Source organism: Tachysurus vachellii, chromosome 11, assembly GCF_030014155.1.
Source record: "Tachysurus vachellii isolate PV-2020 chromosome 11, HZAU_Pvac_v1, whole genome shotgun sequence".
In the NCBI taxonomy this organism is placed as follows: Eukaryota; Metazoa; Chordata; class Actinopteri; order Siluriformes; family Bagridae; genus Tachysurus; species Tachysurus vachellii.
The window spans coordinates 15,266,192-15,281,374 of NC_083470.1; the positions used below are offsets into that span (position 1 = coordinate 15,266,192).

Here is a 15,183-nt window from a genome sequence, read left to right on the forward strand (position 1 = left end):
AACAATTGAAGGTTTGGAAGAACCCAAAGAATTACTTTTTATACTAATAGGTTTGAAATATAAGGAAAAACATAGAACTGATATATTTGTAAATGTATAATTTTGAATAATACATTTTCTAGAGCAATCTAAGTTTTTATTTGACTGTGAGCGTGTTTGTGAGCTGTTGTTTGTAAGCAAATGCCCAGATAAGAATTTCATGTCATAGCATAGAACAGAGTCTCTGCTTTACTGTCTGCTTTCCAGTACTGTCTCTAACATGCTGGGAGGGAAATGGTGAATGAAATTGTTAATCGCATATATTTTTAGCTCAAGTGTAATTTCTCAGGATGGGGAGTCAACAAGACTGTAGAACAGCAAAACTTGACCAGAAACCATTGCAAACTGATCCATTGTTTAAAATGGCAAAAAGAACAAATACAGATGTTAATAAACAAATAAATTAATGAAATTAATGAACAAACAATTTCAGGGTAAAAACAACGTAATCACAAGCAGAGGTGGTAAAGCCTGTAGAAACAGCTACTAATGAGATCATAATAATCTTGAAAGAAAATTGCACAATATTAAATACTATGATTTTTCAACAGGCTTAGCATGCCAGTTCACAAATTGCTAAGGAAATCACTGCCAATGGCAAAAGCATTCCAATGTATACACTCCTTATAAACTCATTAGGCTTTTGTGTTAAAATTGAATAGGTTTTGCATACATAACACAGCACTGGGGTATATATAAGCAGTCTGACACTATCATGCTGTTAAACATATTACATTAATTTCCTAGCCTGCATCCAAAAATGTCTCCCTACATAAATGCAAGTGTAGAAGTACTGGATTTTTACACCCAATAAAACACATTATGACCAATAGGGAGTCATTTTAGGCTACCAGAGTTGCAAACCAGACAGCAAAGTGTGAGACCCTCCATGTAAACCTGTCTTCATTTGTTATTTATTCTTAGTTTTCTTTCCATTAATGTTCTGGAAATGTTGATCACATGACTCATTTTTAAATGTAAACTGTTTTTAAAAGGTCTTTTTTGGTGTATTGAATCCTTTCATAAATGCATAATTGTGTATGTGCAAAGAGCTTTACTCACATAACAAAATACATTTTTAAGAACTCACTTAAGTAAAGCCCCGTATGCATTTTTTATGTTTGCATGTTATTTCAATCATGGAAAGTCTTACAAACCTGTAGCCTACAATTTTTACAACAGAAAGTGAAAATTCTTCCAGACAGTACGTGTGTAATGTTCAGTAAATTTTGAAACACTTGAAACAGAAAATTGGCATGCGAGAATGCATTAACTCATTAACTGTATCACTTACAAGACACATTACATTGACATAAGGCCCTTTTACAAATAGTCTATGGCAAATATAAGATCTGAAAATACAATGCACATAAAAACACATCCATGGCAAAGGCATTCAGTTTTATCAGGTACAACAGTATGTTGATATAGATGTAATTACCAGGAAATTAAAATTATATTATATCTCATATTCACTTTCTCAAATTCAAATGTCTTCAGTGTATAGCAAAGATAAGGGTGATGTTGGAACTGTTACACTTTCACATGATCCACATTTACATTATGTTATTGTAGTTATGCTAGATACGATTTACACAAGAACATACTTTCATGGTAAGAAAAGCATAAAGTGAATGTGGAATGCACTGGGATATAAAGAAATTAAAATGCAGGAACATCAGTGTTATCACTGCTGCAAACACAGTATAACAAATGCTGATACTCAGAAGACAAGGAAAAACGGTAACTTGGCAATGGAAAACATTCAGCAACACATATTTGAGGATACAGGCAAAAAAGGCCGTGCTGAATGTTAATACACTTAAATTGTTTGTCATTTTAATTCATAAGAGGGAGGAGATGCAGTATTATTTCTTTGTCCAGTGGACAGCAGAACCACATCCTTTTCTAGCACAAATCCGCAAATTTGCATGGCTATGTGCAAATATAAAAATCATAGATCATATCTGATTAAAATAGAGTTTTTAAAATTCTGTTATATTTAGAGATACAAATTAATAATGGATAAAAAGTCAGAGATTTGTTGCTATGTCTCCTTGACAAAAGGGGTAAAAAAAAAACTGCCATTCACACAGTGATGATTCTGGGTGTTTAGCTCCAATTATAGTGGATTAAAGTTACGAGGTTTTGTGGACAAGAAGCATTCAGCTGTAATTACGTACTTTGTTCAATTTTAAATATTTAAAATACTTTTACTCTGGTTAGTCCTATGGCATTTTAACTCCTGTTTTCCTTAAAAACACCTTTATATTCAATTGGGATTTGGACAATTACATACTTGTAAATTCAATAAGAATGCACCATGACACCTTTTCCCAAAATGGAAATTCTTTACATGAGACTGCAGTGTAAGCACTGAACACAGAAATCATTGGCAGATGATACGAGTGTCCTCTGTGACTATCCACACAAACATGTCTTCAAATTTGGAGAAATTTGTTTAAATGAAAATACATATGTTGTTGGCATCTAAGATTTCATGTTCATAAACTGCTCTCTCTCATCACTCTTTCTAGAAAATAAATCTATTCCATCAAACAGAAAATAAGACAACAATCCTGGTATGGAGACAAAAACTAACAAAACAAAAAAAAAAGACATAATGGTAAGAGTAACTATATGCATATAAAAATCTGCACAATGTGGTGAGCATGTCAGTTTGTCAGTCCTTCAAAAAAGAAGGAGGGTCTTTTATTAAATACCACATCTATTGATTTCCCACTTAAAAATCCCTTAATTCTAATAAAATCTGTACATTTTCTTTAAAAAGTCTTCATTATTTGTATATGTCCAAAAGGGACATTTTTCTTTTCATTTCATTATCTTTATTTAGCAATCTCTGCTCTTAATTTAGGTGATCATGGTCCTTTTCTCTATAGGGATTCTGCTGGGAGTGTCTGGTCTGAGGTCCACTAGCAACACTTTTTCTTTCGCTTGCTGTTCTTGCTGAGCTTAATAACATCATTCTGTTGCAACTGTTGCTGCTTTGCCACAGATTCCTTCTTTGCCCGTAACACCAGCTCGGTGATGCAGTTAAACATCTACATAAGGAGACAGAAAGAGCATATGCATACAACCAGTTACTGAAGTTTGTAACATCAATATATGATGGTTACATGTCTTATTTCATGGTTTGCTCTAGTGGTTTGCATAAAACCTAGCGAAAATGCAACTATTAATTTACACAAGATTTTCTATAGTTAAATACAGAACTTGGCCAAAAAAGTCTCACAAACTAAAATTTCTTTGGAGCGCCTTTTGCTTTGACACGCATTCACTGTGGCAAACTTTCAACAATTTTATGCATCCAGATTTAATTGCTGGAGAATCCTGGGCCCATATTCATGAAAATTCCTATCACAAAGAAGTTGCTCCTAGTGCCGAAATTCCACGCAATTTCAGAGACCAATCTTTATGCACCTAGAAAACTGAAGACGTATTTCCAATTAGCTTCGCTCATGTTGAAATGCTCTTACTTTCACTATTAAACAGTGTTGAGAGTTCTATGTTTGTTTGTTTTTTTTTTTTTACGATTTGCCATCAATTATTCAAAATCTTTCCCGCAACCACATTTCTTCCTCAAAGATGATGGTTCAACACAATCATTACAGGTTTTAATAATGTAATAGACCAAATTTTAGTATTTCAGCAATCTCCTTGATTGATTTCTTTGCTTGATGCAGGGCAAAGTTTTAACCATCATGAAAGTCTCGTTTCCACAACCATGTGATACATCTTTAAACATGGTTGTTTAAGAAATGAGCAGCTACTCACTGCATCAGTTATGGTTAAATAACTTCATAATTCAATAATTACTTATTTAGTTGCCATCTGAAACATGTAAATCATTTAATTATTTAACCAATGGAAGGCTCTTACCCATTTGATTAGTGTATGTACAGTATTCTATATAATGAATGTACTAGCTCTAAATCAATCTATAACAAACCCATTTAAAAGTTCTGTAGTTTGACGACAAAGTTTCTGCACCAGACTGCTGTTCTTCCTGAATGTCCCTATTTTCTTGTAGATCTCTGTTTTATTGGGCTTTAAAACACATAACCCCAAAGGCCAAATCACTTACCTCCTCCACGTTAATGTTTTCTTTTGCACTGGTCTCGAACAGACGGATGCTCATCTGCTCTGCAAACTTTTGTGCATCATTTGTCTCCACAACTTTAGAGCTGGGGTCGTCATTTTTATTACCCACTAAAAACAAGGAGCAACAAATGCAGATTAGCAAGTGCTAGTTTTCTGTTACAGCAAGTCTGACACTGACCAATTAAAAGCGACTACATGTGCTAACCTTTAAAGAACTACATTACATTAGTAATATTTTTCAACCATTTCTTTGGAGTATTTTTGTAAAATTGTATTTTGTTGGTGTAACTTTACCTAATATCCGACATACATTATCACAATTCTGATTAATTTCATGCAGCCATCGTTTAACGTTGACAAAAGATTCAGCACTGGTGACATCATACACAACTATGACCCCATGGGTTCCTCTGTAATACCTGTGATTGAAGAGAGAGATAGATAGAGAGATCAGTGTTACTGTAAGCACCAAACATTATTGCATAATCCATCAACCAGTTACTATTAGCCCTAGTCAATTTCTATAAAAAAAAATAATGACAAAGAAAAAGCATGTCCTGAAGATGAATGAATGAGTGAATAAAAATAAACTGAGTAAACAAAATAAATGAGTGAATAAAGAGAAAAAAAGCCCTTCTGTCACATATTGTTATGATATACAGTAGGCACTGCAGATAGACAATGACCCAAAGCATAGGCCAAAAGCAACCCAGTTTTGAAGGTAAAGCTAGAAACAAAAAAGACTCAATAAGAATCATGAATTGAAGCTGCAGTAAATGCAGAGCATCTACAGGGAATGACCATAGAACCTGGTCAGTGGATAGCTATGGGATCCAGACTAAAACCAGTCACTGGACTTGCAAAGGAATTAGCAACCAATTATGCAAAATGATGAGAAAAGTCAGAGAGCATTTACCACTTATTAGTATTAGTCTTATTAGTAATGAGTTCAAATTATCCACTTCAAATTTCCCTGATCAACTGCCAATTGCAGCACACAAGGAGGAATTATTGCATTATTTTATGTATTGAGCGCCAATGCTGAATAATTGCTGCATATCAGAAGTAAGAATAAATAATATTTTTATTTTGTGTTGATCAATCAGTGTAGATCTGATTTTGTTCTATGTACTGTAGCACCATGGTCCTGGAAAAACTCTCATTTCACTGCACCAACTATATATGGATGAAAAGACGATAAAGGCTTCTTGACTTAACCTCAGAAAACTCCTAATATTAAAAAAAAAAAAAAAAAAAGCTTTAAAATTTCTGTGCTGGTTGTTGTTACCCACGTGGAGGTGATGGTTCTGAAGCGCTCTTGGCCCGCTGTGTCCCAGATTTGTAGCTTCACCTTCTCACCATTAATCTCTACTGTTCGGATCTTGAAGTCAACTCCAATAGTGGTAATATAGCTACCTGCAAAACATCATTTTTCCCCCCAAAAGTTTACATTTTTGCAGTAATATTCAAGCTAGATGAGGAGAAAAAACATTGAGCATTGCCTGTAAATGGATGGTACCTGAAAATGTGTTGTCTGCAAAGCGCAACAGAAGACTGCTCTTCCCTACACCTGTGGCCAAAAAAAAAAAAAAAAAAAAAAAAGAGTAAGTTTTAAAAATTGACATAATGGACCAGATAGCAACCATACATACACACGCCATAAAAAAGTTAAATCAGATGACAATGCATTCAACTGTATAGCATGAAGGATATCAGTATCGGTCCATAACTGAACCAGGAAAAGTGTCTGCATCCAGAAGTTTGTTTCCAAATAATATAAAATCATTTTAAAAGTATCCAACAAGATCAGCTCCTTGAGTTTCAGCAGATTGTTAAGTTATTAATTGTGGCCAAAAAAAATAAATAAATAAATAAAAAACGTTTCGACGTTGAGTAAACTATGCAGACATCAGAGACTGTATCTCAAATGAAAATGATCATCTCTCTAGTGACATCTGGGGCTACTTGCTGTGAGGACTGTAGGAGAGTCAGTTATGTATTCTCATGGAAGATGCATTAAAATCAAGATCAGCATATATTCCAGTCTTGGATGACCTCAGTGATATCCACAGTGCCAAATTCAAGGCCACTATAATCATTAAAAATGACAGGCAAGATGCACAATATGATTATCTTAGCAAAGATGTACTGCAATTAACAGAAATGCCTGTTAATGAAGAGTAAAACATTTTAGTTTGTGTACACTTAACCACAGTATAATTAGGTTTAGTTGTTATTTGACTTGCGAATTTAAAAAAAAACAAAAAAAACCCACACTGCACTGCATCAGTTATGATGCGATATGTTTAATACATACATTTTATACATTTAAAAAGATTACTGCTAATACAATACATTGCTACAGTGGGCATTGTTCATTAGCTCTTTAAAAAAAAAAACAGCTTGTCCTATATGTCTGCTGCATAGTGCTTCTATAGTCAAGTAATGAAGCAGTCAATGTTTATTAGAAAAGAATTGATATTGACACAAACACTAAAAATGTGCCAATTACTAACAACACAGAACTTCCCAACCTATTCTATAACAGAGATCTCATCAAAGGCCTAAATAATATTTCTCACTTGGCATGTATTTGCTGGGGTACACTGGAGCTTGTCTTTGAGCACAGAAGTGTATGAAGTGAGTGTCTGCCCAATATTTTGGACCCAGTGTGTGGATGGGCCAGTAGCAATGTAAGAAAAGTAGTTTCACAGCCTTAATGTGACTCAATGTGCAAACATGACTGACACACACATTGAATATGCAATAATATAATGAATCTTTGTGCACTGATGACACAGTTGTCACCAATGAGCTCTCTTGAAGATTATATATATATATATATATATATAATATGCTTCCTGCACCCAAGTAAGTCTGCACCTTTGGCAACCACAAAAACCAACAGTTGCCAGGTGTTGCAATTTATTATTTGCACTTGTATTGATCGTAAACAATGCTAAATGTAAAGTACAATTTAGTGTTGTTTTATGTTTATGATCATTTGTTGTTTACCTCAACATTTGTTTAAACAACTACATTTCCCATGAGCATCAGCACAAGAGATGTCGGCAGTGAATGCTGGGATTGAGGGGACTCGCGCGCTAAAATTTTATTCGTTTTTTTTCTGCCTGAAAACTTGCACAGCCTTTTTTGTCTCTTATGCAAATTTGTTCAGTAAAGGTTCACGCAAAGGATGAGATGCCTCCCGTCTCTTTATTTTAACCCAAACTATTTCACCAGGGTTAACAGCCACACACAGGAAAACACTAGCGACATAGCTCTTGATCCACATTCTCAAATAAGTTAGTCTGCATATACTGTCATTTAGAAAGAGGTATAAGCTATGTTATTCTTAGTTGGTACTACACTATAACATGAACACCAATGCAATTCAATTTAATTTTATTTGTATTGTGTGTTTAATAGGCATTGTCTCAAAGCAGATTTACAGGAATATAAAGATTCAGAACAGAAATTATGTATTATAATATGTTCTAATTATATATATATATATATATATATATATATATATATATATATATATATATATATATATATATATATATATATATATATATATATATACACACATACATACATACACACACAATATAAAATATGTACATTTATATTTCTTAACTTTGTGCTATTTTACATCTGAACTAATAAATCTGAAGAGTACAGACTGTATATTTAAAACAGTCATATACCTTAAATTATGTTAAGTTTACCTGTGTAAATAACCGTGACTTAACAGAAATCCTCATCTAAAAACATGAGCTAGATGAATATATATGTATATATAAGCTCACAGCACATATACATACAGCCAAGCAGATACTGAACCGCTCACAGGGACACAATCAAATCCTACTACTTATAGACTATATGTGCACGAAGCGATAACAGGGGTCAGCAACCCATGGCTCCGGAGCCGCAAGTGGCTCTTTCATCCCTCTGCTGCATCCCTCTGCTACATTTGGAAAATAAATATTTAATTTAAATTTATTTTATTTTAGTTAGTTAGATTTAAAAAAAATGTAATTCTAAATTCTAAGATTATGATGCTCTTGTAACATTAAATAAAATAATATAATAATAATATAATATAAATATAATATAATAATAAAATAAAAGGGCTGTCAAGTGTCACGCATTGAGAGTGACAGTCACGTATTTCGGTCTTTTGTCACGCTCTCCCGCCACACATCGTATTTCTCATGCAGAAAAACTTTTTGACTATTTATCATATATTTAATAAGCGGCAGTGCCCAAAATATATCAGTCCGCACCGCTGTCTCTATGAAACCGGGCAGGAATCAAGCGCATCTCAGTTCTTAAGCCGCGTTCACACTGCAAGTCTTAACGCTCAATTCGGATATTTTGCTCAGATCTGATTTTTTTGTTTGGCTGTTCACATTACCTTTTAAAATGTGGCCTATATCAGATACCAGTGTGAACTGTTTGCTGTTTCGAACTGACCCGCATGCGCAAACAAACAATAACAATGATGTCACACACAGCACGCCGTTGCGCTAAAGTTGGCGAGGTTATGGAGGAATTAAGCATTTTCGCTTTTCTTTCTAAATGTTTGTGTAATGGCAGCACAGAGACGCAGTGTTTTGAAAATTTTCGGATGTCGAGGGCAACTTTTGATTATTTGATCCATTTTGTAGGCGTAGTCACGTTTGTGTGCGTACTCGCCGGCGCATAATTGCGAATGTCCATGTAGATTGACGTAAAAGTCGTATCAAATCCGCCTTGGTTGTTCACACTGCGGACACATTAGAAAAAATCAGATTTGGGTCTGATTCAGGACTACATATGGAAATGGTCTGAATCTGATTTGAAAAAAAAATCAGATATGGGCAGATTTGAGTGTTCACACTACTCCTGAAGAAGTGTGACCTGGTCACTTGACCCCAAAAAAACAGATTTGGGCCACTTTTACCTGCAGTGTGAGCCTGACATCAGCCAATCAAAAAAAAAAAAAAAAAAAAAAAAAAAAAAAAAAAAAAAAAACAAGAGAGGCTACACAATAGCCAATCAGAAAATAGCACTATCTGGGTAAGATTTAATGCAACAACTAATGAAAAAAATGGGGGGAAAAAATACTTTCAAACATTTTATTTGAAAGTAACCTTAAATCCAGCGTTTTTTTTTTTTTTTTTTAAGGTTAGTTCAATCTGTTCAAAATTTTTTTTGTTTGCCTGCATAAATAAAATCTCGTTTACTCGGTAGCAGTTCATCAAAAACTTGATTTGTTTTAGGGGTTGGAGAAGATTAAGGTCGGCACAGCTACAGAGGTTCTCTGTTCTAGAGGACAATACACTGTGTACTACAAGTTGTTGCGAGGATCCAGAAACTGTTTGTGTTGATGCTGTGATTAATCATCTTACACTGTATTCCTTTAATCTGCCTCTTCTAGTACTCTTTTCCAAACGGAAATATGGTTCGTTTTGTTATTTTGCTATTTGAAAGTGAATCATGTTAGTAGGTAACTATGATAGTTAAAGCGTAGCCTCAAAAGTGTTCTAACACATCCGGCCTGGTTGTGTAATATGCCCAGTCCTGTAATACAGCTTCACGCGCGTATTCACAAACTAAATACTAAAGCTAAGATTAATTAAAGGCTATTTAGTGATCGACACACGGATTCCCGCGTTGGGCTACATGATCCTCAATTATGCAAATAATCAGGTTAACGTGAGCACGCAGTCAGGCCTACTTTCCGTCGTACAACCGCGGCGTAACTTACCGCTGTCGCCGATAATGAGCAGTTTGAAGAGATAATCGTAGTCCCTGGCCATGCCGGTAAAGTCGGCTAAACTCGCCGCGCCTGCGCTTTATACCACCTATAGTACCGGCTCATGAAATTAATCCGTGATCAATTAATTCGGCAAACGGCCGGCCGGCGGTGGGGGAGTTAAACTGTCGTTGATCTTTCTAAGAAGCAGACGTCTTTCTTCGTCGAGGTTTAGTTCTACAAGTAAGGGGGAACTCAGCTTCCTCTCCAAATTGAATACTAAACTAAAAGCCTGTACTGGCTTCGATGCCAATTAGTTCCTGTGTAACGTAAATAGTTGACGTTGGGTTAAAAGAAAAAAAAAAGTTAACCCATTAACCTTAAACTCGCATGCGCGGTAGTTTGTACGTTGCAAAGAATCTCGCGATTTCTAGCTCGCTACTTTGCGGAAGAAGCTTCACGAACTCTACACCGTGGAGCTCAAACCAATGAGCACTAGAACTATAGAAAATGGCTTTTAAACAGAATTACACAGCTCACTTTTCTAGCGCATGGAACAACCAGCACCTATTATATAAATCTAAATCATTTTTAATGCCATATTCTTTTCTGAATTAAAATGATGAAATGGGTGAATATAAGATGAGTAAAATGTCTCTAATGAGACCCAGTACAGATATGTCAGTCATTCCATCTCTCTTAATAAGAGATGCAATAATGCGTGTAAGAAAGAAACTAGCTGATGATCAGAGCTGCAATCTTAGAGGAATTATCAGATTAAACAAGAGTGTTATTATTCAGTACAACACAGCTGGGCGTGATATTGCATGTATAAAGCTTGTAAAAACAAGATACAATATAGAGTAACTGCTATATCAGGGACAAGATGAACAAATAGTTGGTTTCTTTTTGCTCCATCACTGAAAGTGGGTCATAAAGAAGCCACAACATTTCAGGTTTCTGGGCACTACTATTTCCCAAGACCTGAAATGGGAGTACAAAATAAACTCCATCATCAAAAATTCAATTCAATTCAATTCAAGTTTATTTGTATAGCGCTTTTTACAATGGACATTGTCACAAAGCAGCTTTACAGAACATAAACATAGAACAAAAGATAAACATAAGAAGAATTATACATAATTAATATAATAAAAATTCAAGATATATACAGTTCACAGTGTGTATGTATGTATGTATGTGTGTATGTGTATTTGTCCCCAATGAGCAAGTCTGAGGGCTCAGGCAACAGTGGCAAGGAAAAACTCCCTTAGATTGGTAAAGGAAGAAACCTTGAGAGGAACCAGACTCAAGGGGAACCCATCCTCATATGGGTGACACTAGATGGTGTGGTTACAAATATACAAGTATCACAGAGTCCAACTGGAGCCGGTAGATCTGTAGATGTCTCAGGGTTCTCACAGAGTCAGCCTTGTCTCAGTGGAGGTCCAAAAATTTCAACGCACGCAAGACGATCATAGCATGGGTGTCTCAGCATGGGTAGAAAAAGAGAAGAGAAGAGCAGTGCAGAGGGATTAACATATCTGCTGTTCATAAGAATGTGCAAGTCTAGTGTGATAGTGCACAATATTTATGGGATGTGAAAGTGTGAAAGTGTGTCTGAGCCCCGAACACTATCAGGAAGACTATTCCAAAGTTTGGGAGCTAAATAAGAGAACGCTCTTCCGCCTTTAGTAGACTTAGATATTCTGGGGACTACCAGGAGTCCTGAGTTTTGTGATCTCAGAGAGCGTGAAGGATTGTAACGTGTTAGAAGACTAGTTAGATACATGGGAGCTAAACCATTAAGAGCCTTGTACGTAAGTAGCAGCAGTTTGTAATCAATTCTAAACTTAACAGGTAGCCAGTGTAGAGATGATAAAATTGGGGTTATATGGTCATACTTTCTTGTCCTAGTGAGAACTCTGGCCGCTGCATTTTGGACTAACTGTAGCCTATTTATTAAAGATGCAGGACAACCACCTAGTAATGCATTACAATAGTCCAGTCTAGAGGTCATGAAAGCATGAACTATCTTCTCAGCATCAGATACAGACAGGATGTTTCTCAGCTTGGCAATATTTCTGAGGTGGAAGAAGGCTGTTTTTGTGGTTTGGGCGACGTGATTTTCAAAAGACAAGTTGCTGTCTAATATAACACCCAGGTCTTTCACTGTCAAGCTACTAGTAACAGTACATCCCTCTAATTGGAAATTAAGTTGTGAGAGTTTCTGTGTACTAGTTTTTGGGCCTATAAGTAGTGTTTCTGTCTTATCAGAGTTTAACAACAGAAAGTTACAGCTCATCCAGTCTTTTATCTCTCTAAGGCATTGAGTTAATTTCGACAATTTAGTTATTTCATCTGGTTTTGATGAGATGTATAACTGTGTGTCGTCAGCATAGCAATGGAAGCTAATCCCATGTCTTCTAATAATGGAAGCATGTATATCGAGAAAAGCAGAGGTCCTAGAACTGATCCTTGAGGGACCCCATAATTGGGGTCCCCAAAAAGGCCCAGCAGAGGATTAAGAAAGTATTGTCCAAGTATGGACTGTTGATGCAGTCCATACTTGGACAATACTTCCTTAATCCTCTGCTGGGCCTTGTTTTCCTGTCACCCTGACAGTAAAAACAGCAGAAAAAATTATTGGTGCCCACCCCCAAATGACTTGTACCATACAAGAACCAGGAACTGGGTAGGAAAAATCACTACTGACCCTTTACACCCTGGTCACAACCTTTTTCAGCTCCTTCCTTCTGGCATGCGCTACAGAACTTTGTTTACCAAAACTGCCAGACACAGGAACAGTTTCTTTCCCCAGGCCCCTTATCACCCTGATTAACAACTCACCATAATTATATTCCCTGCTTCATATCTATAAGTACTGCCTTATCAGTACTGTCAGACATCACATCATCCGTATGTTACAGACACTATTGCTGCTGCATATTGTACATAATATTGCATAAGCATAATATTGCACAATATTGTTATTTGCACTACCATGCACTCTCACAGTTTATGTACTTAACTGATCAGTCATATATTCTGTATTCATATTTAACTCTCATACTGTCTATATTCGGCTGTATTGTCCTGTCTAGTCCAAGCTAAATTTATAGTGTGTGTAGTGTTATTTATGTCTTACTTTTGAGTCACAAACAGCTGGAACCAAATTCAAATTCCTTGGGTAGTAAACATAGTGTATACATTTATATATACTGTATATATACACACATATACACACACACTGTGTGCACAATTGATAGGCAAATGATTATTTTGACCATATCATTTTATCCATAATTTCCAACTCCAAGCTGTATAAACTTGAATGCTTATTGGATTTAATGCATATCAGGTGATGTGTATTTGTGTAATGAGGGAGGGTGTGGCCGAAGGAGATCAACACATGATATCAAGGTGTGCATAATTTTTAGGCAGATTCTTCTCCTCGGGCCAAAAAAGAGATTTAACTGACTTTGAAAAGTCAAAAATTGTAAGAAATCTTTCAGAGAGATGCAGCACTCTTGAAATATCTAAGATTTTGGGGCGTGATCACAGAACCATAATACGTTTTGTTGCAAATAGTCAACATGGTCGCAAGAAACGTGTCGAGAAGAAAAAACACAAATTAACCGCCAAAGATTTGAGAAGAATCAAACATGACGCTACCAGGAACCCATTATCCTCCAGTGCTGCCATATTCCACAACTGCAACCTACCTGGAGTGTCAAGAAGTACGAGGTGTTCAGTTCTCAGAGACATGGCCAATGTAAGAAAGGCTGAAACCCGAACATCTGAACACAGATTTTTCAAAGGTTTTGTGGACGATGAGATGAGGCTCTGCTCTTGACAGACCAGATGGATGGGCCCGTGGTTGGATCACTAATGGACACAGAGCTCCACTTCGACTCAGACGGCAGCAAGGTGGAGGTGGGGTACTGGTATGGGCAGGTATTATTAAAGATGAGCTAGTTGGACCTTTTTGGGTTGAAAATGGACTCAAAATCAACTCTCAGACCTACTGCCAATTTTTTAGAAGACATGCATCAAAGTACTCCACTGCGTGGCTGGCCAGTAAAGGCCTTAAAGATGAAAAACTAATGACATGGCCCCCTTCCTCACCTGACTTAAACCCTATTGAGAACTTTTGGGCCCTTCTTAAGCAGGAAATGTACAGTGAAGGTAAACAGTACACCTCCCAGTCCCAGTGTCTGGGAGGCTGTGGTCACAGCTGCATAAAAAGTTGATTCTGACCAGATCAAGAAACTGACTGGCTCCGTGAATGGAAGGCTTGTGACTATTATCGAAAAGAAGGGTGGCTATATTGGTCACCGAGGGTTTTTTTTTTTTTTTTTTTTGAATTTCAGAAATTTTTTTTGTAAATTGAGTTTGCTTTATTCTCCCTTTAACAGGTGAAAACAAGGTAAACAAGTGAGACAGGAAAATCTGTTTTTCATTTAGTTGCATAATAATTCTTCACACTAATAGTTGCCTAATAATTGTGTACATATAGATATTATCTTAAGAAAGCCAAAACTTCACTTTTACTACATAAATGTTCAGGTTTTGGATTGACCAAGAGCACTGTCGTTGTACAATAACAAAAGTAATCCTCAAAAATACAACTTGCCTAATAATTGTGCACACTGTGTGTGTGTGTGTGTGTGTACATACATATATACACATACATATATAAAAATGACACCGAAAATATTTTGTTCTTAAACACAAAACATAGTCAATACTGCCAGATAATACTGCTGTGTGTGTATATATACTGTACACACACATATCTTTGCAACTTTGCATTGGATGCTGCATTGCATTTTCACTAAGCTGCAGGAGATTATTGTTCATCAAAATCTTTATATCCATGAACATGCAGTCTGAAATGAACAGATCAGAATCAACAATAAAATGTTATGTAGATATGATAGTAGTTCGCATACTTGTTTCCTGAGATTTATCTGTAACTTAAGCTTCTACTCGATTAAAAAAACACTTGATAAACTGCCTTTTCATTCTGATTTTCCTAAACTGTACATTGAACTAGTTCTACATGGCTAACTGCAGATTTTCAACTGATTTTGTGCAATAAATATACCCCGACATGCAATTAATAGTGGATCATAAAGATACAATTGTACTTTGCAGATATGTTTGATAGGAAGTTGTGTGACAAATATTTGGGTTCTTTTGTGACTACATTAAGTGGAACTAAGCAGGATTGCCACTAACATTATATCCAGCCCATCATAAGTTAATAT

General features: G+C 35.9%; 2 protein-coding genes across 2 annotated transcripts in view; one reads left to right on the forward strand and one right to left on the reverse strand.

The window, feature by feature from the left end:
* gucd1 (guanylyl cyclase domain containing 1) overlaps window positions 1-15,183 on the forward strand; it is a 153,648-nt gene that overhangs the window by 18,662 nt on the left and 119,803 nt on the right. The window lies entirely within an intron of this gene.
* Window positions 1,130-10,323, reverse strand: rab35b (RAB35, member RAS oncogene family b). The gene is made up of 6 exons (XM_060882344.1): window positions 9,923-10,323; window positions 5,681-5,731; window positions 5,454-5,577; window positions 4,456-4,580; window positions 4,145-4,269; window positions 1,130-3,101 (listed from the first exon to the last, which is right to left on the reverse strand). Exons 1-6 carry the CDS (start codon window positions 9,972-9,974, stop codon window positions 2,973-2,975), a joined length of 606 nt encoding a protein of 201 aa, XP_060738327.1. The 5' UTR covers window positions 9,975-10,323; the 3' UTR covers window positions 1,130-2,972.